Source organism: Microcaecilia unicolor, chromosome 1, assembly GCF_901765095.1.
Source record: "Microcaecilia unicolor chromosome 1, aMicUni1.1, whole genome shotgun sequence".
Lineage (NCBI taxonomy): Eukaryota > Metazoa > Chordata > Amphibia > Gymnophiona > Siphonopidae > Microcaecilia > Microcaecilia unicolor.
The window spans coordinates 77,989,881-78,014,973 of NC_044031.1; the positions used below are offsets into that span (position 1 = coordinate 77,989,881).

The 25,093-nt window shown below is 40.1% G+C and overlaps 1 protein-coding gene across 5 annotated transcripts in view; it reads left to right on the forward strand.

The window, feature by feature from the left end:
- Window positions 1-25,093, forward strand: part of UBE3C (ubiquitin protein ligase E3C) — a 362,832-nt gene that overhangs the window by 58,423 nt on the left and 279,316 nt on the right. For all 5 annotated transcript variants that reach the window (XM_030198632.1, XM_030198645.1, XM_030198654.1 and 2 more), the window contains exons 7-9: window positions 8,047-8,204; window positions 16,960-17,113; window positions 21,268-21,488. In XM_030198632.1, coding sequence (XP_030054492.1) covers window positions 8,047-8,204; window positions 16,960-17,113; window positions 21,268-21,488 — 533 coding nt within the window. The remainder of the gene's footprint in view (window positions 1-8,046; window positions 8,205-16,959; window positions 17,114-21,267; window positions 21,489-25,093) is intronic.

The window sequence follows — 25,093 nt, forward strand, 5'->3', positions numbered from 1 at the left end:
TGCCGACAGCTGTCTGTCATGCAGGTAACGAGTTGATTTGGAGCATCTACCTGGTCTGTAGGGGCCAGATCTCTTACTGGTTGGTGGGGGATCAAATACTTATTTCCCTCTGCAGAATGCAAATAAATTCATATACTTTCCACAATGTGATTTTCCGGATTTAATTTGTGATGTGCTATCTCTCACTGTTACCAATAACCTACCCTTCAATTATGAGCTGCTCATGTCTTTGTCAGTGGGCAAACTTACAAAATCAGCAAGGGATCAAATACTTATTTCCCCCACTGTATCTACAGAACGGAGTATTCGAGGGGGGACATAGGGAGAGACGAGTGGAGAGGTACTGGGGAGCAGCAGAGTGGATGCACTTATAGGTCAGTAGGAGAAGTTTGAATTGAATACGGAAACGGATAGGGAGGCAGTGAAGTGACTTAAGGAGAGGGCTAATGTGGGCATAGCGACTTTGGCGGAAGATGAGTCGCGCAGCAGAGTTTTGGATTGATTGAAGAGGAGAGAGATGGCTAAGAGGGAGGCCGGTGAAAAGTAGGTTACCATAATCAAGACGAGAGGTGATAAGGGTTCTGGTAGAGTGCTCAGAGATGAAGGGACGGTTTTTGCTAATGTTGTAGAGCAAGAAACGACAGGTTTTGGCAATCTGCTGAATGTGAGGAGAGAAGGAGAGAGAGGAGTCAAAGATGACCCCAAGGTTACGAGCAGATGAAACAGGGCGAATGAGAGTGCCATCCACTGAAATAGAGAAAGGGGGGAGAGAGGAGGTAGGTAGGTTTAGGGGGAAAGATGAGAAGCTCGGTTTTGGTCATGTTGATTTTCAGATGACGCTGAGACATCCAGGCAGCAATATCAGACAGGCAGGCTGAGACATTGGTCTGAATGGTGGTTGAGATTTCGGGGGTTGAGATAGATTTGGGAGTCATCAGCATAGAGATGGTATTGAAAGCCATGTGATGATATCAGAGAGCCAAGGGAAGAAGTGTAGATGGAGAACAGGAGAGGACCGAGAACAGAACCCTGAGGTACACCGATTGGTAGAGGGATAGAAGTGGAAGATGATCCACCAGAGTGTACACTAAAGGTGCGAAGTGAGAGGTAGGAGGAGAACCAGGAAAGAACAGAGCCCTGGAATCCAACTGAAGATAGCGTATCAAGGAGTAGGCTGTGATCAACAGTGTCAAAAGCGGCGGATAGGTCGAGAAGGATTAGGATAGAGTAGAGGCCTTTGGATTTGGCCAGAAACAGGTCATTAGAAACTTTTGTAAGTGCAGTTTCAGTAGAATGAAGAGGGCGAAAGCCAGATTGGAGTGGGTCAAGAATAGCATGAGACAAGACAAAGTCAAGGCAGCGGCGGTGAACAGCACGTTCAAGTAACGTGGAAAGGAAAGGGAGGAGGGAGATGGGTCGAAAATTAATTGGAAGGACAGGTAGGGTCAAGTGAAGGCTTCTTCAGGAGTGGTGTGACCACAGCATGTTTGAATGCATCAGGAACAATCGCAGTGGAAAGGGAGAGATTGAGGATATGACAGATAAAAGGGGTGATAGTAGAAGAGATGGTGTTAAGAAGGTGGGTAGGAATGGGATCAGAGGAACAAGTATTTCGTTTTGAGGAGGAGAGAAGATGTGATGTTTCTTCATCAGTGACCTCAGGAAAGGAGGAAAAGGACGGAGGGGTTGAGGAACTAGGGGAATGGACAAGGGGAGGGAGAGGCGGGGGTGGATTGGTAGAGGTTTATCTTCTGAACCTTGTCATGGAAGAACTCGGCTAGGGTCTGGGGAGATAGTGAGGGGGGAGTTGGGGGTGGAGGCACTTTGAGGAGAGAGTTTAGCGTGGCGAAGAGAAGTCGAGGGTTTGAGCCGAGAGAATTAGCTGGATGTAGTAGTCCTGTTTGGCAAGCAAGAGAGCAGATTGGAAGGAGGTCGACATGAATTTGAAATGAGAGAAGTCAGCAAGGGCACGAGATTTCAGCCAGAGGCATTTGGCGGAACAGGTACAGGAACGTAGGTAGCGGATTTTAGGGGTTAGCCAGGGCTGAGAATTCCAGAATATTTCTTCAGTGCCCAGTCGGTCCCAATGTTTAGAGGGATCTTCTCTAGGTTTCTGTTGATATGCATTAATTTTGCTCCAGTCAACCTAAGTTTTATATATTTCTGCAACTTTAGTTACTACTTCATTACACTTATTTTTAAATTTGTCTAGGTTGTCATCAAAAGAATGTACTACAAAACCGTAATAGGACCAAACTACAAGGATACACATGAGCTCTTCTCACTCGTGAACAAACTCCTAAACACTACACTGGTTACCTCTAACAACATAGACAACCCATCCGCAACCAACTTAGCGAAACATTTTAACGAAAAAATTTTAAAACTCAGACGCATGATACCTCCGAATACCACCGACTATACAAGCATCCTTGAATGCCTTGATCCAAAACCTGGGGAATACCCAGCAAGATCGCTCATGGACCAACTTTGACAAAATCTCAGCAGATGAACTCTCATATTGGCTTAAAAAATATGGCAAGTCTCAATGCAAACTAGACATTTGCCTTGTTAGCCTAATAAGAGCCACCCCTAAACAATTCAAGAAAGACCTCACGGACCAAATAAACCACAGACTCCAAAACGGTTTATTCCCCATGAAAAAAGGAAACATCCTACTCACTCCACTGCAAAAAGACGTTAAGAAAAGCACAATGGACCTAACCAATTATCGACCAGTGGCATCTATTCCGCTCATAACCAAAATAATGGAGGGCATAGTTACGAAACAATTCACTGATTATCTAACTAAATACTCAATTCTACATGAGTCACAATCAGGATTTCGATCAAATCACAGCACTGAAACTTTACTAGTGGCGGCAATGAACTCATTCAAAAAACAATTGCTACTGGTAAGAACATACTCTTATTACAATTTGACATGTCAAGCGCCTTCGACATGGTTGATCATGGAATACTACTTCATATACTAGAATACTTCGGAATCAGAGGCCCAGTCCTCAAGTGTTTCGAGGGGTTCCGCACCACCAGATCCTACCAAGTAATAACAGACGCCAAAAGATCACCTCCATGGATACCAGAATGCGGAGTTCTTCAAGGATCCCCCCTCTCACCAACCATCTTCAACTTAATGATGATACCTCTAGGCAAACTCTTAGCCGATCAAAACCTTAACCCTTACATATATGCAGACGATGTCACGATCTACATCCCGTTCAAACACAATCTAAATGAAATCACCAATTAGATCAACCAAAGCTTCAGAACCTTGCATAGCTGGGCAGATTCATTCCAGCTAAAACTCAACGCAGAAAAAACTCAATGCCTAGTACTCACTTCTCAATACAACACAAACAATTACTCCACTATAACCACACCATACTGCACCCTTCCTATTTCAGAAAACCTGAAGATTCTTGGAGTTACCATTGACCGAAACCTCACTCTCGATACCCATGTGAAGAACACGACAAAAAAGATGTTCCACTCGATGTGGAAACTCAAAAGAGTTAAGCCTTTCTTCCCGAGAAACATTTTCCGCACCTTGGTACAATCTATGGTAATTAGTCACCTGGATTACTGTAACACTCTGTACGCTGGCTGCAAAGAACAGACTATCAAGAAACTCCAAACAGCCCAAAATACCGCAGCCAGACTCATATTTGGAAAGACCAAATACGAAAGCGCAAAACCCTTAAGAGAGAAACTTCACTGGCTTCCACTCAAGGAACGAATCGAATTCAAGATCTGCACGATCGTACACAAGATCATTCATGCAGATGCCCCACTGTACATGTTTAACCTTGTGGACATACCACCCAGAAATGCCAAGAGATCAGCCCGCAAATTCCTCAATCTGAACTTCCCCAGCTGTAAAGGACTTAAATATAAGCAGGCATACGCCACTACCTTCTCCTACAGAAGTACACAGATATGGAATGGATTACCACCAGCCCTAAAAACTATGGACAATCTAAGCAACTTTCGCAAATCTCTGAAAACACATCTCTTCAATAGAGCCTACAAAAAGAACCCTTAAAGACACAAAACACAAAGATTCCATCTTCTCTAATTCCTCATCTATCCTCTGTTTACTTATGATTGTTTCCAATATCCTGTCATGACTTTGTCATTACAACACTCTGTAAGCCACATTGAGCCTGCAAATAGGTGGGAAAATGTGGGGTACAAATGCAATAAATAATAATAATAATAATCCTCTGTGTAATCAATATTTGGATCTTCTGTATACCATTTAGCTTCCTTAAGGCATTTACTCAGTTTAGTATTGGAAGAAGAGTTCTTGAAAGACAGTTAACATCAGTGTAAATGGGATTATAACTATCAAATACACTACGCAGTTTTTTCTGCCACTTCACTGGATCTTCCTCAATATCTGGAAAATCTTTGGCTATGGCTCTAATCTCTGAGACATTCCAAGGCATGGGGACTCTCACTGGCTTATCTTGTTCCTCAGGCAACAATCATAGTGGATAAGTTGTAACCCTCTCTGTCTCAGATTCTGAGACCTGCTTACTAGCACTAGTGTGCCTAAGCCTGGACTTGTTAGGCTAAGACAACTTTTTATAATCTTTTTATAAACTCTCATAAGTGTCAACACTTTTACAATCAGCTAATGTCATCAAATCTTTCAAGCATAACTTTTATTTCTGTTTCATGAGTATCTTTGGTTTTTCTATATATTTCTTGCAATTCATTAATAGACAAATCGTTACATATCCTTTCTAACTCTGTTCCAGCCTTTAGAGATGTACGCTCAGCCCATATTAAATGTCGCATCGTGTTTGCTCTTATCACACTGATTTATCCCCCGTGTCTGGGAAAAGCAAATGATTTTTTTTTCTGTGTTGTCCCTGAAACAGATAGAAATGCATCAAGATTTCTGCTGCTAAGACCTCTTCTGCATATCAGAAAAAGATCTACTATATCTTCTTCTGTGTTATCCTCAGTGTGATAATCAGGAGGGGGACATTGGGGTGAAGTACCGGATACAAAGAAGTACATCTTTTTTTCAAAATAATGAACTTTATTTTTAACAGCAGCCAATTTCTTTTCCATTTCACTTTTAACTTCATCAACTTTTGTCTCCATTATATTAAAAAAATATATATTACTTTCTGTAGCTTTCCAGGAGTAATCTCAATGCAAAGCTCCCTCCCCGCAGGAAAGATAATGATGACGGGGTTCACAAAATTGTTGATTCTAGGTGCTTAACACATTAAAACAACTTGGTTAGTTATTTTCTTTTATTCAGAGGGAAATTTGCCGCGGCAGAAGGTACATGAGATCAAACACTGGTAGAAGTCAGGTTTCTCCCATGAGCGTCTTGCCAGGCACAGGAAACGTACAAGATTATATAGACATAACCCAGCATTATTTTCTACCATTTTTCAGACTAACGATATTAAACCTAAGTTTATCAAATCCACAATAGCCCGAGGAAGGACCACATGTCATCCAAATCTTCCATTTCATGCCGGATTAAGGTGAATTATATCCTGTAGGGTAAGGTGGTTCCCATGGTCTTTGTGCACACTCAACCAGGAATTAAAATGGAGATTCAAGCAGTCTTCAGGTTGATGATTTGGTATTCTCTACATTCCTTTTGTGAGACACTAGGGATTGATGTGCTGGCCAGGAGGGATTGCAGCCTCTGGCAGGGTGGTAATTCAGGAAGCCTAGTTTTCCCTTGCTGGTTAGGACACTGTTCTGGTATGTCCCTATTATTAGGACTGGTGTGGCAGGATGAAGGAAGGGGAAATTTATTCATACCCATTGATTTCTTTTCCTTGAATCCTACCATGCCTGTGCAAGACCCTCCATGGAAGACTGTGGTTGCAGGATTCCAGGCTTTTGTCTGTCGCCTATTTGCCCGTGAATTACTAGGAGCTGCTTTTCTATAGTTTCTAAGATAAAAAGAGATACGTGGCTTTAGAGTTTAGAATTGTTAGTTGTTGGGTTTCTCCAAGTGTCCTCTGTGAATGAAGATAAGGGTTTCTGGGTTTGCTTGGTATTGGTATACACAGGTTTGAGTCTGCACCAGCCCAGTGATGTCACTGGTTTGACTCAGTTTGTCTACCTCCATCTGCTGGTTGGGAAAGGACACAATCTGATTATTTGTACTGGTGTGGCAGGATTCAAGGAAAGAAAATTTAAGAGGTATGAATGTAATAAATAGAAATAAAACAGAAAAGAAAATACGATGAAACTTTGGACTAATTTAATACATTTTTGATTAGCTTAAGAAGGTAACCCTTCAGATCAGAAATGAACAGATGTTGACAAATATCAGGATATATAAGTGAAACACAAAAGCCTTCCAATGACAGTCTAATAGGAAGAAGGTGGTGTGTGTTAGGTGAGAAACAGGGAGAGCTGGGTGGGTGAGGGGCAGGGAGGGATGTCTCCCACCCATCTAGTTCTCCCTGTTTCTCACCTAACTCACTAACTTCCTGTGAGACTGTCATTGGAACGCTTTTGTGTTTCACGTATATATTCTGATATTTGTCAGCGTTTGCTTATTTCTGATCTGAAGGGTTACCTTTGTAAGCAAATAAAAAAAAAAAGAAAGTATCATCCTATTTTCTTTTCTATGTTTATTTCTATTTATTACCTTTAAAAGTAGACTAACACGGCTACCACACCACTTTACTCATGAGGTACGAATACATTTCACTTTACTATACTGCCTTTGCTCCCTAGGGCATTTAGAGGGTTCAGCAAAAAGATTAAAGGGCTGGCAAATACATACCATCTGAAAAGAAAATTTGAAAGTGCAGGGTAAATGATTGTATGAAATAATGTTTTTGTATTCATAATTCCACAGGTAGAGGAATAATGTAGTGGTTAGAGGAGTGGGCTGAGAACCAGGGAAGCCAGGGTTCAAATCCCACCTCTCCTACAGATGTCCTTGTCACCTTGGGAAAGCCACTTCACCCTTCATTGCTTCAGGTACAGCTTAGATTGTAAGCCCCTTGAACAGAGAAATAAGTATAGTACCTGGATTGTAACTTGCCTTGAGCTTGGATTTGGAAGAGGCGAGTGATTTAAATCCAATACAAATTCAAATCCCATAGACTAGTGGGAGACACATTCACATTGCTGAATTCTTGTGAATGTTAGGCTGCAATGCTTTCTTAAATTACCTATGGGACTCCAAAGCATACTGGGAAGAAAGTGTTCAGTTGAGATGTAACATGAAGAATCATTGAGAATCCTCTTTTAATCTATTATTGCATTTCTCTGATAATGGTGGTGGTTTTGGTCTTTTTTTTTTATTTTTGAAATCTACTCCTATGTAGTTGCTCCCCCCATTTTTAACTCAATGACCAAAGCAATCCATTACAGATTCATGATCTCCTGCATACAGTCTATAAAATATAATTAAGAACGTGAATAACTTGAAAAAATTGGATTCTGGGAACAAAATATAGGGGATGGGGCAGTATAAATTTGCATAGCTTTAACTGCCAGAAATAATATAATCCAATACATTATAGGAGAAAAAGAAACAAGTATAAGATTGAAAGTGAAGCCAATAAATATAGAGTTGATAGTCTGAAAGATTTTTATATGCATTAGAACTTCCTTTGGTCAACTGCCCCCCCCCACCCCCACCCATTCAATACAATTCATCTTCCTTACTTAGGTATCTATGAATCCATAATAAAACATTGTCATATTGCTTAGATAAATCCACAGATGATTAGGGAAGTTCTCTTGTACAATATGGAGTTTGTGTTGAACACTTTCATTTCAGTTTAGTACATAAAATTAACTTTTTTTTTTTTAAGTGCAGTTGGTAAGGGGATCCCAGTATACAAATAGGGCAAAAAGACTTCTGGGTGGAAAGATTACTCTATCTAGAGCAATATTAATAGAACCCACAGTAAAAATATTCCTCAAGTAATCAAAAGTAATTTGCAGATTTAATTTTAAATGTGCTCTCATACATTCCATTTGTAAACTTCTATTTTTATTTTTATTTCTCTTTTTATGTAGGTTATTGCAGTGCTGCGATGATGACAGTATGAATTTTGCACTTCCTATGAGAATGATTGAAGTATTTTCATCAGAGAATACATATTTTTCTGTTTTACAAGATGCTGGTGATGTAGCATCAGTAATTGAACAAATTTTGCACTACATGATTCAGAAAGGTAGGTAACAGGGAAAAGATAATTATCTACACCTGTTACATACTGATTGTTACATTTGTACCCCGCGCTTTCCCACTCATGGCAGGCTCAATGTGGCTTACATGGGGCAATGGAGGGTTAAGTGACTTGCCCAGAGTCACAAGGAGCTGCCTGTGCCTGAAGTGGGAGTCAAACTCAGTTCCTCAGTTCCCCAGGAACTGAGTCCACCACCCTAACCACTAGGCCACTCCCCACATACAGAGGGTTGACACAGAAAGCTACTAGGGGTGGAACCATGCGCCTAAAATACATTCTTTTTAGACCATATTGTGCTGTGGTTTATAAGAGAGTATACGTAAATTCTCTGTATTAATGGAATTCATTTCAAGGTTGGAGATGGAAGAGAATTGGTGATTGTTCTGGGAAGTAAATGGGGTACCAGGGCATAGGCAGAATATGTCAGAGCAACTTGATGATATAGAAAACCAGTTGTGGTCAGTGGTAAAGAAAGCTTATTAACATTACCATATTATTAAAATTGCAGTCTCATTGCAATTGATGACTCCTGTTACAGGTGGGCAACATTGCTTTTCACTGATCGCTCTGGTATTGTGGAATAAGCTACCTAATGGGAATTTATCTGGAAGCAGATTACAAAAAAATTTCAAAAGGTGGATAGCTACTCCAGCAGAACAGTAATGGGGAGAAAAAAGATTATGCACAATGGAGTAAGAACAGAAGGGAAGGTATTGGTAAAGCTCAAATACGTAGAAATTCTGGATGTTATTTATAGGATATAGTTTGTTTGTTTTTTTTTAATATGGTGTTTATTGAAATTTCAAATATTACTAAGAACCAATACCACAGAACAAGGCAAGCAGAGAACAGTGTGTAAACACTACAGTCATAGAAAATCTGCAACCCCCCAAATTCCTAACACAAAATCTCTCTTCTCCCCCTCCCCCCCCCCCCCCCCCCCCCCCAATATATGAACCCAACTGCGAGAATATTCCAGTGCAAACTGATCCGAGGCCTTGACTGTTAGGGTATAGTTTTATGTGTGTTTATGTATTTGAACTAGTTTGATGTGGGTTATATGTATGTTGTAGGGTAATTGTGGATGGATTCTTATACATTTTAAATTGCTAGACTATTAATTGTGCTATGTAAAATTTAAAATATATAAATGCTGGTGTAGAGCATGTTGTGTAGCTCAGTGAATTAAATTCCTACTTTAATACATTTTGAATTGCATTTTTTAGACAACAGACTGTGAAGAATAGGCAAGGATGTGAAAGCTTACTTACTGTACCTGACCTACAAGGTCATTTTTTTTTTTTTGTGGGTGGTCAGTTGGTCATGCAAAGCCAGTGATTCCAGACCTTAGTGACTTAGCTGTCTTATATACGTTTTATGATTATAGGGTGCTTTTGCACATTTATCCAGATTTCTTGCTGAAGGTGGTTTCTTTTATTTATTTTATTCTACATAGTTCACATAAGAACATTCACAGTAAAAAGCACGATCTCTACAAGACATTTCCCAAACAACACACAACCCCCCCCCCAAAAAAAAAAATAAAAATAAAAACAAGACAAACGTAGCATTGATAAATTCAAAGCAGCACAATATTTACTAGCCATAATAAAATCCAAAGTAATGTAACTGATCAGTTGTCCTAGGGCTTCTGTCTACAAAGGTGATAATGCCTTGCATGCTTGGATTGTAAAGGAGTCTTGTTTTTCTACAAGAAGTGGACTAAAATCCTTAGTTCGCCAGGCTTTTTGTTTCTTTTGACCCCAGTAAAGCAGAGAGTGCTGTAGCTAAGCATGCAATATCTAAATTGTATAAAAGATTTCATCTCTTGCTTATGCTAGATAGGTTTGACCCTGGGAAGAGCATGCCATAGTTCATAGCATTGGAGCTAAGACAGCATTAAGCCTTGAGTGAGATCTGCAAGGTGGCCTTCATTTCACATTCATATTTCTTTTGCTAGTTGGGGGAGGGATTCCCAGCGTGAATGCAGATTTGCTCAAGTCTGTCTTGTTGAATCTTTTTGAAGTTTAGAATCCAACTCCATACCAACAGGGCATGTTTTCTTTCCAACCCAGTAGCATGTTAGAAATCAGTTATATATGAGATTCAGAAATGTAGTAGTAATCGTTTTTACAGTGCTACAGGAATGGAAGTGCTTACATTTGTGTGTAGCTGAAAAATTACACTTATGCACAGGAGGGCGTTCTGTAGTTCTTTACAGTAAATAGGGCAAAATTAATGATGGGACAAAAGTTCTGTGGGCCTTTTGTGTAAATATTTTGATAGCTCTTTAGTCCTCTATGCAAAACTTTTTCTATTCCATAAGTTGGTAAAAGATACCTTTTCTGAATTTTGTAGGCTTTCACTCTTTTTTTTTTTTTTTTTTTTTTTTTTTAATTCTCCTTTTAACTGAAACTTAAATAGAGCCCTTAAATTTCAGCAATAGCAGCATGTCATGGGTCTTGATATAAAAGTGTAACATTTATAAATAGGGTTGCCAACTATCAGTAAATTTACTGATAGGTTAAAAATCACAGAAGAACTGCATCATTGTTAGGTATTTTTGCTGACACATCTGTGTAAAAAAAAAAAGTTCTGATCTGAGCTTGTGTTTTGAGTTTGGGATTATGCTTTGATATAGAGGGTGAATTTTGATGTAAAAATGGCAAAAATATTTGTCTATAAGGAAGTTAGCCAGTCAGTAAATATCTGGAAGATTGTCGTAAAAAAATAATAATGAATTTTCACTGTACTTAAAAATGTTGGAGAAGTTTGCCATTTAAAACATCCATTTTGTCTTAGATTTCCATTCTAATGGACTCTTGCTTCGGATTTATTTCTTGTTAATGGAAAAGTCACGGAACTGGAGGATCTGTGGATCCCATCTTGATATCCATAGGATTTTCTGTTCCCTTTGTGCTTTTCCCTGCTCATACATTGCCCCAGGTACAAATAAGTACCTGTATACAATATGTAAGCCGCATTGAGCCTGCCATGAGTGGGAAAGCGCGGGGTACAAGTAAAAAAATAATAATAAATACATGTATGGCTCATATAACAACATTCGTTAGACTGGCAGGATTAAGGGTAGTGCTTGGAGCTCTGCGATAGGGAAGATTTGTGAGTAACCAGAGCTAAAGTAGTTTACTCCTGTGGATTCATCTTTGAGAACCTTCTGATTTTTGTTTATAGTAAGTCCCTAATGTAAAGCCAAACGATGCTAGGTACAGATCTAGAGCAGTGATTTTCAACCTTTCATCTCATGGCACACTTAAAAGGAGCAAGAATTGTCAAGGCACACCACTGAAATCTAACCCATCCCCACCCGTCCTCTTTAAGATCTGTTCCATCTCCACCCATCCCTGCAAGTAATCTCCTCCATCCCCTCCTGTACCTGTAACTTTCAGTACTAGTTATTTCATTTAATTATGCTACTGAAATACATTAGAGCACCAATTTACCTGCTACTGGGAAACTGGAACAAGATGGACTATTACAGATGCCTATACAGATACTGCATGTCTGCAGAATCTTTCACCTCCGTTGCAGATGCAGAACATGACTCTCATTGATACAAAATAGGGAACTGTAAAAACCATACAGATAAAAACTGAAACCAGAGATACTAGTTGGTGATTCGATCATTAGGCATATAGATAGCTGGGTGGTGGACGTGAGAATCGCCTGGTGACTTGCCTGCCTGGTGCGAAGTTGGCGGACCTCACGCGTCAGGATTTTAGATAGTGCTTGGGGGAGGAGCCAGCGGTCTTGCTACATGTGGGTACGAATGACATAGGAAAATGTGAGACAGAGGTTCTGGAAGCCAAATTTAGGCTCTTAGGTAGAAAGCTGAAATCCAGAAAATCTAGGGTAGCATTTTCTGAAGTGCTACCCGTTCCACTTGCAGTGCCCAAGAGACAGGCAGAGCTCCGGAGTCTCAATGCGTGGATGAGACGATGGTGCGGGAAGAGGGTTTTAGATTTGTTAGGAACTGGGCAACATTCTGGGGAAGGGGGAGCCTGTTCTGAAAGGATGGACTCCACCTTAACCAGGGTGGGACCAGGCTGCTGGCATCGGCATTTAAAAAGGAGATAGATGAGCTTTTAAACTAGAAACTGGGGGAAGGCTGACAATCGCTCAAAAGCGCATGGTTCGGAATAAGGTATCTTTCAAAGATTTCTCCAAAACAGGAAAGATAGGGTATCCCGATAGGTTGCAAAGCAGACCGTAGTAGATCAGGTGTCCTTAAATAAAAATCAGACAAAAGATTGCAAATGAATACTTTCAAGTACTGAGCATGATGTAAATAGGAACAACAAACATAGTTTGAAATGTCTATATGCAAATGCCAGAAGCCTAAGAAATAAGATGGGATAGTTAGAATATATTGCATTAAATGAAAAATTAGATACAATAGGCATTTCTGAGACCTGGTGGAAGGAGGATAACCAGTGGGACACTGTCATAACGGGGTACAAATTATATCATAGTGATAGGGTGGATTGAATTGGTGGAGGGGTAGCATTGTATGTTAAGGAGGGCCTTGAATCAAATAGATTGAAAATTCTGCAGGAAACAAAACACATCTTGGAATCCCTATGGATTGAAATTCCATGTGTAAAGGGGAAAAGGATAGTGATAGGAGTGTACTACCATCCGCCTGGCCAGGATGAACAGACGGATGGAGAAATGTTAAAGGAAATTAGAGAAGCAAACAAACTGGGCAACACAATGATAATGGGTGATTTCAATTACCCCGATATTGACTGGGTAAATGTAACATCGGTGCATGCTAGGGAGGTAAAATTCCTTGACGAAATCAAGTACTGCTTTATGGAGCAGCTGGTACAGGAGCCAACAAGGGAAGAAAAAATTCTAGACCTAGTCCTTAGTGGAGCGCATGATCTGGTGCGAGAGGTAATGGTGCTGGGGCCGCTTCAGAATTTTCTTTTTCAGATGCATCCTTTAAAGCCTAATGTTAAAGCAACAGGATTTACTACTACTACTACTTATCGTTTCTATAGCACTACTAGACGTACGCAGCGCTGTACACGTGAACATGAAGAGACAGTCCCTGCTCGACAGAGCTTACAATCTAATTAGGACAGACAAACAAGAGATAAGGGAACATTAAGGTGAGGATGATAAAATAAGGGTTCTGAACAAGTGAATAAGGGTTAGGAGTTAAAAGCAGCGTAAAAAAGTTGGGCCTTTAGCTTAGATTTGAAGATGGCCAGAGATGGAGCTTGACGTACAGTGGTGGAAATAAGTATTTGATCCCTTGCTGATTTTGTAAGTTTGCCCACTGACAAAGACATGAGCAGCCCATAATTGAAGGGTAGGTTATTGGTAACAGTGAGAGATAGCACATCACAAATTAAATCCGGAAAATCACATTGTGGAAAGTATATGAATTTATTTGCATTCTGCAGAGGGAAATAAGTATTTGATCCCCCACCAACCAGTAAGAGATCTGGCCCCTACAGACCAGGTAGATGCTCCAAATCAACTCGTTACCTGCATGACAGACAGCTGTCGGCAATGGTCACCTGTATGAAAGACACCTGTCCACAGACTCAGTGAATCAGTCAGACTCTAACCTCTACAAAATGGCCAAGAGCAAGGAGCTGTCTAAGGATGTCAGGGACAAGATCATACACCTGCACAAGGCTGGAATGGGCTACAAAACCATCAGTAAGACGCTGGGCGAGAAGGAGACAACTGTTGGTGCCATAGTAAGAAAATGGAAGAAGTACAAAATGACTGTCAATCGACAAAGATCTGGGGCTCCACGCAAAATCTCACCTCGTGGGGTATCCTTGATCATGAGGAAGGTTAGAAATCAGCCTACAACTACAAGGGGGGAACTTGTCAATGATCTCAAGGCAGCTGGGACCACTGTCACCACGAAAACCATTGGTAACACATTACGACATAACGGATTGCAATCCTGCAGTGCCCGCAAGGTCCCCCTGCTCCGGAAGGCACATGTGACGGCCCGTCTGAAGTTTGCCAGTGAACACCTGGATGATGCCGAGAGTGATTGGGAGAAGGTGCTGTGGTCAGATGAGACAAAAATTGAGCTCTTTGGCATGAACTCAACTCGCCGTGTTTGGAGGAAGAGAAATGCTGCCTATGACCCAAAGAACACCGTCCCCACTGTCAAGCATGGAGGTGGAAATGTTATGTTTTGGGGGTGTTTCTCTGCTAAGGGCACAGGACTACTTCACCGCATCAATGGGAGAATGGATGGGGCCATGTACCGTACAATTCTGAGTGACAACCTCCTTCCCTCCGCCAGGGCCTTAAAAATGGGTCGTGGCTGGGTCTTCCAGCACGACAATGACCCAAAACATACAGCCAAGGCAACAAAGGAGTGGCTCAGGAAGAAGCACATTAGGGTCATGGAGTGGCCTAGCCAGTCACCAGACCTTAATCCCATTGAAAACTTATGGAGGGAGCTGAAGCTGCGAGTTGCCAAGCGACAGCCCAGAACTCTTAATGATTTAGAGATGATCTGCAAAGAGGAGTGGACCAAAATTCCTCCTGACGTGTGCAAACCTCATCATCAACTACAGAAGACGTCTGACCGCTGTGCTTGCCAACAAGGGTTTTGCCACCAAGTATTAGGTCTTGTTTGCCAGAGGGATTAAATACTTATTTCCCTCTGCAGAATGCAAATAAATTCATATACTTTCCACAATGTGATTTTCCGGATTTAATTTGTGATGTGCTATCTCTCACTGTTACCAATAACCTACCCTTCCATTATGGGCTGCTCATGTCTTTGTCAGTGGGCAAACTTACAAAATCAGCAAGGGATCAAATACTTATTTCCACCACTGTACCTGCTCAGGAAGTCTATTCCAGGCATACGGTGCAGCAAGATAAAAGGAACGGAGTCTGAAGTTAGCGGTGGAGGAGAAGGGTGCAGATAAGAGAGATTTACCCAGTGAATGGAGTTCCCGGGGAGGAATGTAGAGAGAGATGAGAGTGGAGAGGTACTGAGGAGCTGCAGAGTGAATGCACTTATAGGTCAATAAGAGGAGTTTGAACTGTATGCAGAAACAGATAGTAAGCCAGTGAAGTGACTTGAGGAGAGGGCTAATATGAGCATAACGACACTGGCGGAATATTAGTCGTGCAGCAGAATTTTTGAACAGATTGAAGAGGAGAGAGATGGCTAAGTGGGAGACCTGTGAGAAGCAAGTTGCAATAATCTAAGCGAGAGGTGATAAGAGTGTGGATGAGGGTTCTGGTAGTGTGCTCAGAAAGGAAAGGGCGAATTTTGCTGACATTATAGAGAAGGATTTAAGAGCTTTGGCTTTAATGTGCTCAGAAGGTGATGGTGGGGAGAGAGGAGTGCGCATATTTAAAAGCAGACAGATGGAAATGTTGTTTGATGGAGTCTTTCTTCTTACAATCGCTGTAAGACCTTTGCTACAATGAAGGACTGTCAGAACTGACAGCTTTAGACCTCTCTTTAAATTTTCCTCTGTAAAGGTAGGGGCTGCTTCTGTGCATTCGCTTGGAAAATGACTGTGCATCGCTTTGTTTGCTGATTTGTATAGTAATTAGCTCATTATAATAGGTTTGCATTCAATTTTCGTTGGCTGCTACCGTGACAGGAAAAGAGCTCACAGAATCCCTTTGTGCATTTCTTGTTGAACTCTGTGCTCGCTAAACCGGGTAGAATCGGTGTAAAATCAAAGTTGCTGGCTTGTTAGGTTTTGTGCATCTGGTCCTGAGACTGCATGCCAGTTCAAGGCTCTGTGCTAAGCTTTTTGTAACTTAACAATTGCTGCTGCTATTTCTGCCCCCGGTGGTTGAAGACGGTGACAACAAGGGCAGGCTCAGATTGGAGGCATGGCTGTGGCACATTGCTCGAGTGCCCATGGTCTATAAAAACTAGGTCCTGGAGGGAGTTTCCTGTACCTAAATCAAGATCTACTAAGAATCATTCATACCGTCCATGATGGACTATGGTGTTACTTCTGGACTTATGGATTAGTGTTCATATCCTAGTCATTCGAAGAGTTTTGCTCTCTGTTTTTTGTACTGTTTGCAAAAGCACATATTTGCTGAACGGTAATAGTCATTCTGTATCACTTATATTTGGCAATTATTTTTTAAACTATTTGAAATTTCTTTTTTGCAGTTTTCCTGAACTTCTACAAGTAGGGGAGGTTAGCAAAAATATAATACTTGTCATGTCATATATATACACAAATGTGGAATGCACGACCATCAAAACTTCAGGCGATCTTTATTAAAGACCTATCTGTTTTGCAAGGCCTACCCTATTGATTCTACTTAAATGCCTCAACTCTACAATGCATCTATACATACATTGCAATTGACATTTTTAGTTCTTATTTCCTTGTCCCTTATTGTACCCATTTACCCCTACCTTACCTGACCCTTTTTCTAATTGTATTTGTTTAATACCTACCGTACTTGGCGTTCACCATTACGGTATTTTGTAAGCCACATTGAGCCTGCTAATATGTGGGAAAATGTGGGATGCAAATGTTACAAATAAACATATGGGAATCTGAATAGGTTACATGTGTTTGTTTATTGTAATTCAATATAATTTGTCATTGAAATTACTTTTTTATATGTTTAAATAAAAATTGTAGATATTTACTAAATTAGCATCTAGCATTATATCCATTCTTCAGATGTCAGCAAGTCTGAGAACTTAAATTTGTAATAACTTTTATTTCTTATATTTCAGAATACTACAGGGCTCTTTACTTATTAATTAATAGCAAACTTCCACCCAGCATAGAGTATATTGATGTTTCTCGAGTTCCTGTTGCAAAAATACTGCTAGAGAATCTTCTGAAACCATTGCACTTTACCTATAGTTCCTGCCCAGATGGTGCAAGGTAAGCAATGGGACTCTTTCTGTTGTGTGTTTGATTGCAGGTATGATTTTGGAGATGTTTAATGCATTTCTAGTGTGTTTTGAGCTGTCAAGCTTATATGAATGATCTTATTCTTAAAATGTGAGAACCACAAAGATTGAATGCAAGTGAGGTATTACTAGTTCAGATAAGATGATGTTGGCATAATTTGTTCAATACTTTTGAACTTTAAAAGTTTCTTCCATTTTTTGTCTGTGAGAATGACTCAGATTGTTAAGACCTCTTAGGTAAGATGGTTTCTTGGACAACATAACATTTCAATACTTTTTTCAGTTTTGAAAAGAATTCTTGGGAATATATTAGTGCTAATTTAAAACTTCAAATCTGGTTAAAAAATCAAATTCAAGGTTTAATAATGTCCTAAAGAAGTAGTTTTTCAAATTCTATTTCTGAGTCTAAATGTTATGAGAACTGCAAGAGGTTTGGGTAGGCAGATAAAACTGACAATTGATGACTGTATAAAATGCACATGTATAATTTTAATTTAAAATTGAACTGTTATACAATTCAGGAACAAACTTACCCCCTGTTTACTAAGCCGCGCTAGTGGCTGTGGTGCGCTGATACGGCACAGCCCGTTCACTTTAAATGTGCTGTGTCGGCATTACCATGCGGCAGCCACTACCGTGGCTTAGTAAACGGGTTGATTTATCAAAGGTTCATTTTCTTCCCTCTTACTAGTTTTCACATATTCAAGCCAGCAATGAGGTCACCTTAATGCAGCACTTGGTGTTGTTTTAGGAGATTGTTCGGCTCTGCAATTTTATTATTTTTTTCAAAGGTTATTTTTTTTAATTAATTAATTGCATAGTACTATTAAAATAGTTGGGAAGGTCTGATTTATTGTTATGATGGTATTAGTAACAATAAATTAGCTAAGGGATGTGAAGAGTGCATACCAATTTTATTCTCCAATTCCTCTTCTCTCCTCAACTCATGTACACAATCATATTCTTTCTCTTCCCCTTTAGCATTCTCATCTTTCCTCTTTGTTATCTTCCTGAGACTGAAGCATTACCAGGGATAACTCCAGCACTATCTCTGCCCCACCTCTGAAGTTGCTGTCCCAGCTGATTAAACCATAACACTTGGCTGCTTCTTTGTCAACGAAGATGGGCAGCAGAGTCAGGCCAGTGTCTTTAGAGATCACCAGCAGCAGTAATGATTGACTTATGCTGCCTGTAGCCTTGTCTCTGACACATCTTCAGAGGTGGAACGGGTCAGAAGGAAGTCTCTGGAGTAGGCTTCAGGCAGCACATATGTATCAGTGCCACTGCCAGGAACTTCAGAAGACAAGTTTATAAGGTAGAAGTTGAGAGGGGGGGGGGGGGGGGGGATGACAAACTACGAATGTGGAGCGAGGGGGTGTAGGGAAAGATGCCAGCCTCTACACAGGTAGGCGTGGAGGAGGAGAGATGCTAGATAATAAAGGAAAGAGCGGGAGAGATGTTGGAACAAGGGAAGGTGGAGGGGAGAGAAGAGAGAGAGAGAATGGATCAGGGGTGAAGAGAGGGGGGAGAAAGTTGTTGGATAATGGAGAGGAAGAGAGAGAGAAGTTGAAACAGGGGAGGGAAGAAAGAGATATAATGGACTCGAAGGTAGAGGAGAGAGAGGGAGAACTAATCGATGCAGGTGTGGAGGAGAGGGCGGGAAGGAGAGTTACTGGACAGTGGGAGGTGGGGAGAGAAGAGATGAAGCCTGATATATCCTTTAAGGGTGGAGGGAGGGGCATGAGAAATGAGAGAGATGGGGGTGAGAGGAGATAGAAAGTTGATAGGTAAAAAGTAATAAGAAGGAGGTTAAGTGCTGAAGGGTGAGAAAGCAGATAAAATTTGAGTGGCCAAAGGGAAGAAAGAGCTAAAAGGGAAAGATCCATTCTCTCACTATATCTGTCTCTGACACATCGAACAAGAGAGGAGAAATGGACAGGATCCCCTGGAAAGAGAGCAGATTACAGGCAGGAAAGCAGAGAAGACAAACAGGGACAACATGATGGAAAGATGAAATGTCCATACAACAAATTTAGTAAAAAGTGTTTTATTTTGAGTTTATGAACTGGAATATGTTTGGGAATAAGGATGCCACTTACCACTGCTCTTGTTTGAGATATCTACAGTGCTCTTAATGGTGAATATCTGATTGGGGTGCAGAGATATCAAGGGGATAGTGGTAGGATCAAATAATTATAAAATTGCCTTATTTGCAGATAATGCAGATGTCTTTGTATTATGTTCAATACAAGATGAAGTGCATTCCAGTGTTTATTTCATCAGTGTTGCAGTATCTGCTGAATTTGACTTCTTGGAGTTCCCAGTTCAGTTTTTGTCTTTATAATTTGTGATCCCTTTACGGTGTTCAGTTTGCATGTAGTTTCTGTGTAGAGATCTGTAGCAATTCCACCTGTTCTGTTTTACCTGTAGTAAGGAGGTATATTGGTGTTCTAGGGCCTGTAGTGCTGTTTGTTCATAGGTAGAGTTTTTTTTTGCCATTTGAATCATAAAATTAGTGCTACTGTTGTATGGCTTGTTTGCTACATTCAAGTTAGGATTTTTTTTTTCAGGTGTTGTATTTTTTTCACAGTGTACTTGATAGTGGAATGATGTATTTTGCTATTGCTTAGATGACATGAGAATCATAATATTTTGTAGTAGGTTTACTTCCGTGTGAAACAGGTCTTCTCATTGACTCCTGTTGTTGGATTGAGGGAGGAGTGGCCTAATGGTTAGTGCAGCAAGTGTTGAACCTGGGTTCGATTCCCACTGCAGCTCCTTGTGACCTTGGGCAAATCACTTAACCCTCCATTGCCCCAGGTACAAAACTTAGATTGTGAGCTTTCTAGGGACAGAGAAAGTACCTGCATATAATGTGTACAGCGCTGCATACTTCTAGTAGCGCTATAGAAATTAGTAGTAGTAGTAGTGGGGAGGGGGGGGGGAGAAATTGGATTTTTGTAGCTGGAGAGCATGTTTTTCATTTAACTGCTATGTTTTGGGAAAATCAGTATGTCCAGTATGACACACGCAAACTTTTTCTGTCAGTGGGTCTCAACTGGAAAAAGGTTGACAACCATTGCAGTAGAGCCTCAGCAACATTTAATGTACCTGAATGTAACTTGCTTTGAAGTACTATGAAGTCACCTTGCCCTATCTCCCTCTGCATCTCGGGGATTGGTAGTATGGAGTGTTGCCATGATTTGGATTTCTGCTGTACTTGTGACCTGGCTTGGCCACTGTTGGAAACAGAATACTGAGCTAGATGGGCCATTGGTCTGACCCAGTATGGTTAATGTTCTTATGTTATGTTCCATCTTAAATGTGCAAAAATATCTCTATGGGCTGGGCCCCCTTCATTCCCATCTTTAAAAATGTTCCCCATTGCTGCTAACTCCCTTCCCTCCCTCCCTCCCTTTTATGTTTTCAAATATTTTGCTTTTCTTGTAAATCTGGAGGAGTTGTGGTGGAGAAGACTCCATGAAGTGTTGACTGCAATAATTTCTGATCTAAACTGGAATTTATTTATTTATTTATTTATTTACTTACTGCACTTGTAACCCACATTTTCCCACCTATTTGTAGGCTCAATGTGGCTTACAAATGTTATAACAACATGTTGAATCTATAGAAAGAGAGCAAACAATAATTTATGCAATAAAATTTGTCTAGATATGCACATGCACATGGTACAGAGTTAGATGTTATGGCAGCTTCTCATTTAGGAATTCAGTTGAAGCATGGAATTTGCCATGGGATATCTGAACTTCTGCACACCGCACTCTGAGACCAGAAATTACATCGCACGCATACAGATTATATGGCTTTGGCCTCCAGCTGGCACAGAAAAGCATGTGCTCTTTATTTAAAGGCAGTAGTTTCTAGCACATTATTTAGTGTAGTGAAGGCTGAAGGACAGATATTTCACTGTTTCATATGGTCACTGCTAACAGCATATCCCATTGTCTGATAGCAGGATTAACTTCACCAGGTTATTGAAAATAGAGGTTTTTATAGAAGGGAATATTCAGTATGAGATCAATGACAATTTCTTTTAACCTTAGTCTGCCACATTTACTTGTTTTTCTGCTGTAATATGTATATCAGTAATTTTGTTTTCTACAGGCAACAAGTTTTTACTGTCTTCACAGAAGAAATTCTGGCTGCACCTTTTACTGATCAGATACTTCATTTCATCATTCCAGCCCTAGTTGATGTGGCTACTGCTTTCCCTTATGAGCTATTTCTGAATGTGCTACTATTAGCAGAAAAAACCCGTCGAAGTGGAAGTGCTAGAGCTCCATGGCTTTTTTATTTCATTTTAACAGCTGGTGAAACACACTTGGGTATGAAAAACTGTTAAATGTTTTTGTAACTTGTTTTAAAATCATTTAAGCGGTTTGGGAGTTGCCATTACATACTGCTGCCTGAACTGTTGTAGTCTAGTATTACTGATTTGTAATACTATACTTAAGATTGACTTGGAGTAGAATGGGGCTCTTAAAAGGAAAGGGGGTTCCTGTATATCCTGCAGAGTGTGGGTTTCATATCCCACCTGTTCTCAACACAGGACAATCAGGGTGGCATGTTTGCTTCCTTTTAACTCCAGTTGGGTGCTTGACCTCAGTTGAGCCAACAGATGGATACAATGCTTAGACTCCAACTAGCCTGTCTGTTCTAGGCATATCCTACTTAATAAAGCAGAACTCATGTGTCACAGGATAATAGAAGAGGGCAGGACTATAGGGATGCAAGGTTAAATGCCCACAATACCTCTGTGCCAGCCAGGATACAGAGCACATTCTTAGAGGCTGACTGAATTTCAATTTTGGCTTCAGCACCTGGGGATTGCTCCTGCCCATACCAGTTCCAACCTCAAAATGGACTAAAAAAATCCAAAAACATCCAAATCAAAAAACATCCAAAAAAACAAAACATCCAAATCATTTTTGAAAAACAAAGACTTTTTTTTTTTTTCTTTTTCAAAAATGACCTTCTTTCCTATTTAGATTTTGGACGTTTTTTTTTTTTTGCAAAACGGCCAAATTCGTACTTAGACGTCATATCGAAAATGCCCCTCTTTGTTTTGTAAGAGCTCAGATCTCTTCAGAACCCTCCGTAGAAAACCCACAGAAAGGGCATTACAATAGTCTAGTGAGCTAAAAACCAAGGCATGAATTATTGTGCAGTTGACTAATCCAATTATCTTGTCAACTGTTTGACCACCTTCAACTTTCAATATACCCTGGGAGTGACTGCTTTCGCTTGTGAATTCAAAATATTACCATCATTCAGCCACACAACCAAATTTCTGATCTCCACTACAGGGATCAATTCATCAGAACTCACAATTTTAACTTGCAGTAACTGCCAGTCAACTTTTCCAGTATACAGAGCTTCTGATTTCTCTTTTACAGCTAAGATGATGTGTTGTAGCATGCCCTACTAGCGAAGCAGTAGTTTATCTGAAGCAGAACTTTCTTTTGTTATATTTATTTTTAGTCCGCCTGTCTACAGTACTGAGTGGAGTACAATAAAAGCATGAGAAATAAAGCCATAAATAAGTAAAATAACATAGGACAATGTAATAACACACAAAACAATCCATCAGATCCTATCATGACTTGGTCAACGTGTATACACATGAAAACTATAAAATAAGACATAATATCACAGCAGTAATCACATGCATACTGAATTAAGTCGGTTTCTTTAAAGTAACCACTAGCTGAATATCATGAGCATATAAATAGGTGACAGACCAAAATGATGACAGTTAAAAGTGGTGAGAGTGAAGATCTCTCAGGGGTCGTGTAAGCTACTTAATAATCAATTCCACCCGTACTCCAGAGGATTAAATTTGTAAATAACAAATATTCAGCTTTATTTAACTATAATATAAATGCAATACATGCCTTAAAAATTATCATTCATCATAACCCATACCACACCGCTATATCACACTGCACACTTCTCATTCCCTTTCTCATTAGGGAATTATTAGCTACTTAATAAGCCAGAGAAATCGTATCACCCAACATTCTGCTCAATATCCCTGGCCAATACAAACATCTACTGAGGAACTAAACCCTCAATTCTTGCTGATTATATCTAGACAACAGTATCTTATTTATCAGGTCAAAGTTCTGGGCAAGTCAAACATGACCAACAATATAGCATAAGCCTTGGTAATTTAGATGTGAGGTATTGATAAAGAAGGCAAAAAAAGAATTTGAAAATAAGCTTTTAGCAGGAAAAAAAAATTAAGTACATTAGAAACTGAAACCCTGTGACAGTTAAGTCAGCAAAGGAGTTCTCAGGGAGGACAAGGCCAGAGCCTTTGCTTTGATCTTTCCCAAGGAGGATGTGCCAGACATGATATTTAATTATGACAATATGGAAGAATTGAAAGAAATCTAGGTGTACCTGGAATGTTATAAAACACTTATCTCTAGCTAATTCCCTGGAAGATATGATAAACCAAAATTGACAAAGAGCTGCAAATCACCTGGACAAGATTGGATGCACTCTTGGGTACTGAAAGAACTTGGAAATTATGTTGCTATCTGCTATTGGTAATTCGTAATTTGTCATTAAAATTGTTCATGATTCCTGAAGATTGGAATGTAACCAACATAGTGCTCATGGGTGATCCAGAAACATAAGAATAGGCATACTGGGTCAGATCAATGGTCCATCTAGCCCAGTATCCTGCTTCCAAAGGTGGCCAATACAGGTCACAAATACCTGGCAGAAACCCAAATAGTAGCAACATTCTATGTTACCGATCCCAGGACAAGCAGTGACTTTCTCCTTGTCTCTCTCAATACCAGACTATAGACTTTTCTTCCAGGAGCTTGTCCAAACATTTTTAAACCCAGGTATGCTAACCACTGTTACCACATCCTGACAATGACTTCCAGAGCTTAACTATTCGTTGAGTGAAAAAAATATTTCCTCCTGTTCGTTTTAAAAGTGATACCATATAACTTTCTTGAGTGTCCCCTACTCTTTGTACTTTTTGAAAAAGTAAAAAAATGATTTATGTTTATTCGTTCTATACAATTCAGTATTTTGTAGTCCTCTTCATCCGCCCTCATCCATCTCTCTTCCAAGCTGAAGAGTCGTAACCTGTTAAGCCTTTTCTCATATGAGAGGAGTCCATCCCGTTAATCATTTTCATCGTCCTTCTTTGAACCTTTTCTAGTTCTGCTATATCTTTTTTTTTAAGATATGGCGACCAGAATTGCACACAATACTCAAAGTGTAGTCGCACCATGGAGTGGTATAGAGGCATTTAAATATTCTTTTTCTTAGTTTTATCCCTTTCCTAATAATTCCTAGCATTCTGTTTGTTTTCTTAGGCCACCAGCTCACACCAGGCAAAAGATTTCAGTATGCTGTCCATGATGACACCTAGATCCTTTTCTTGGGTGCTGAGTCCTAGGGTGGAACTTAGCATCAGATATGGACTTTGCACTTGTCCATATTAAATCTTATGTGCCATTTAGATGCCCAGTCTTCCAACTTCCTAGTCTTTTCACAATCTGCATGCGTTTTCATGGCAAGTACATAAGTCTTGCCATACTGGGACAGACCGAATGTCCATCAAGCCCAGCAGTGGCCAATCCAGGTCACAAGTTCCTGGCAAGATCCCCAAAAAGTACAATACATTTTATGCTGCTTATTCTAGAAATAAGCAGTGGATTTTCCCCAAGTCCATTTTAATAATGGTCTATGGACTTTTCCTTTAGGAAGCCAGCCAAACCTTTTTAAAATCCTGCTAAGCTAACTGCTTTTACTATACTCTCTGGCAACAAATTCCAGAGTTTAATTACATGCTGAGTGAAGAAACTTTTTCTCTGATTCGTTTCAAATTTACTACTTTGTAGCTTTATTGTGATTCACGTCTACCCATTCCACTGCACGCATTATTTTATAGAGCTCTATC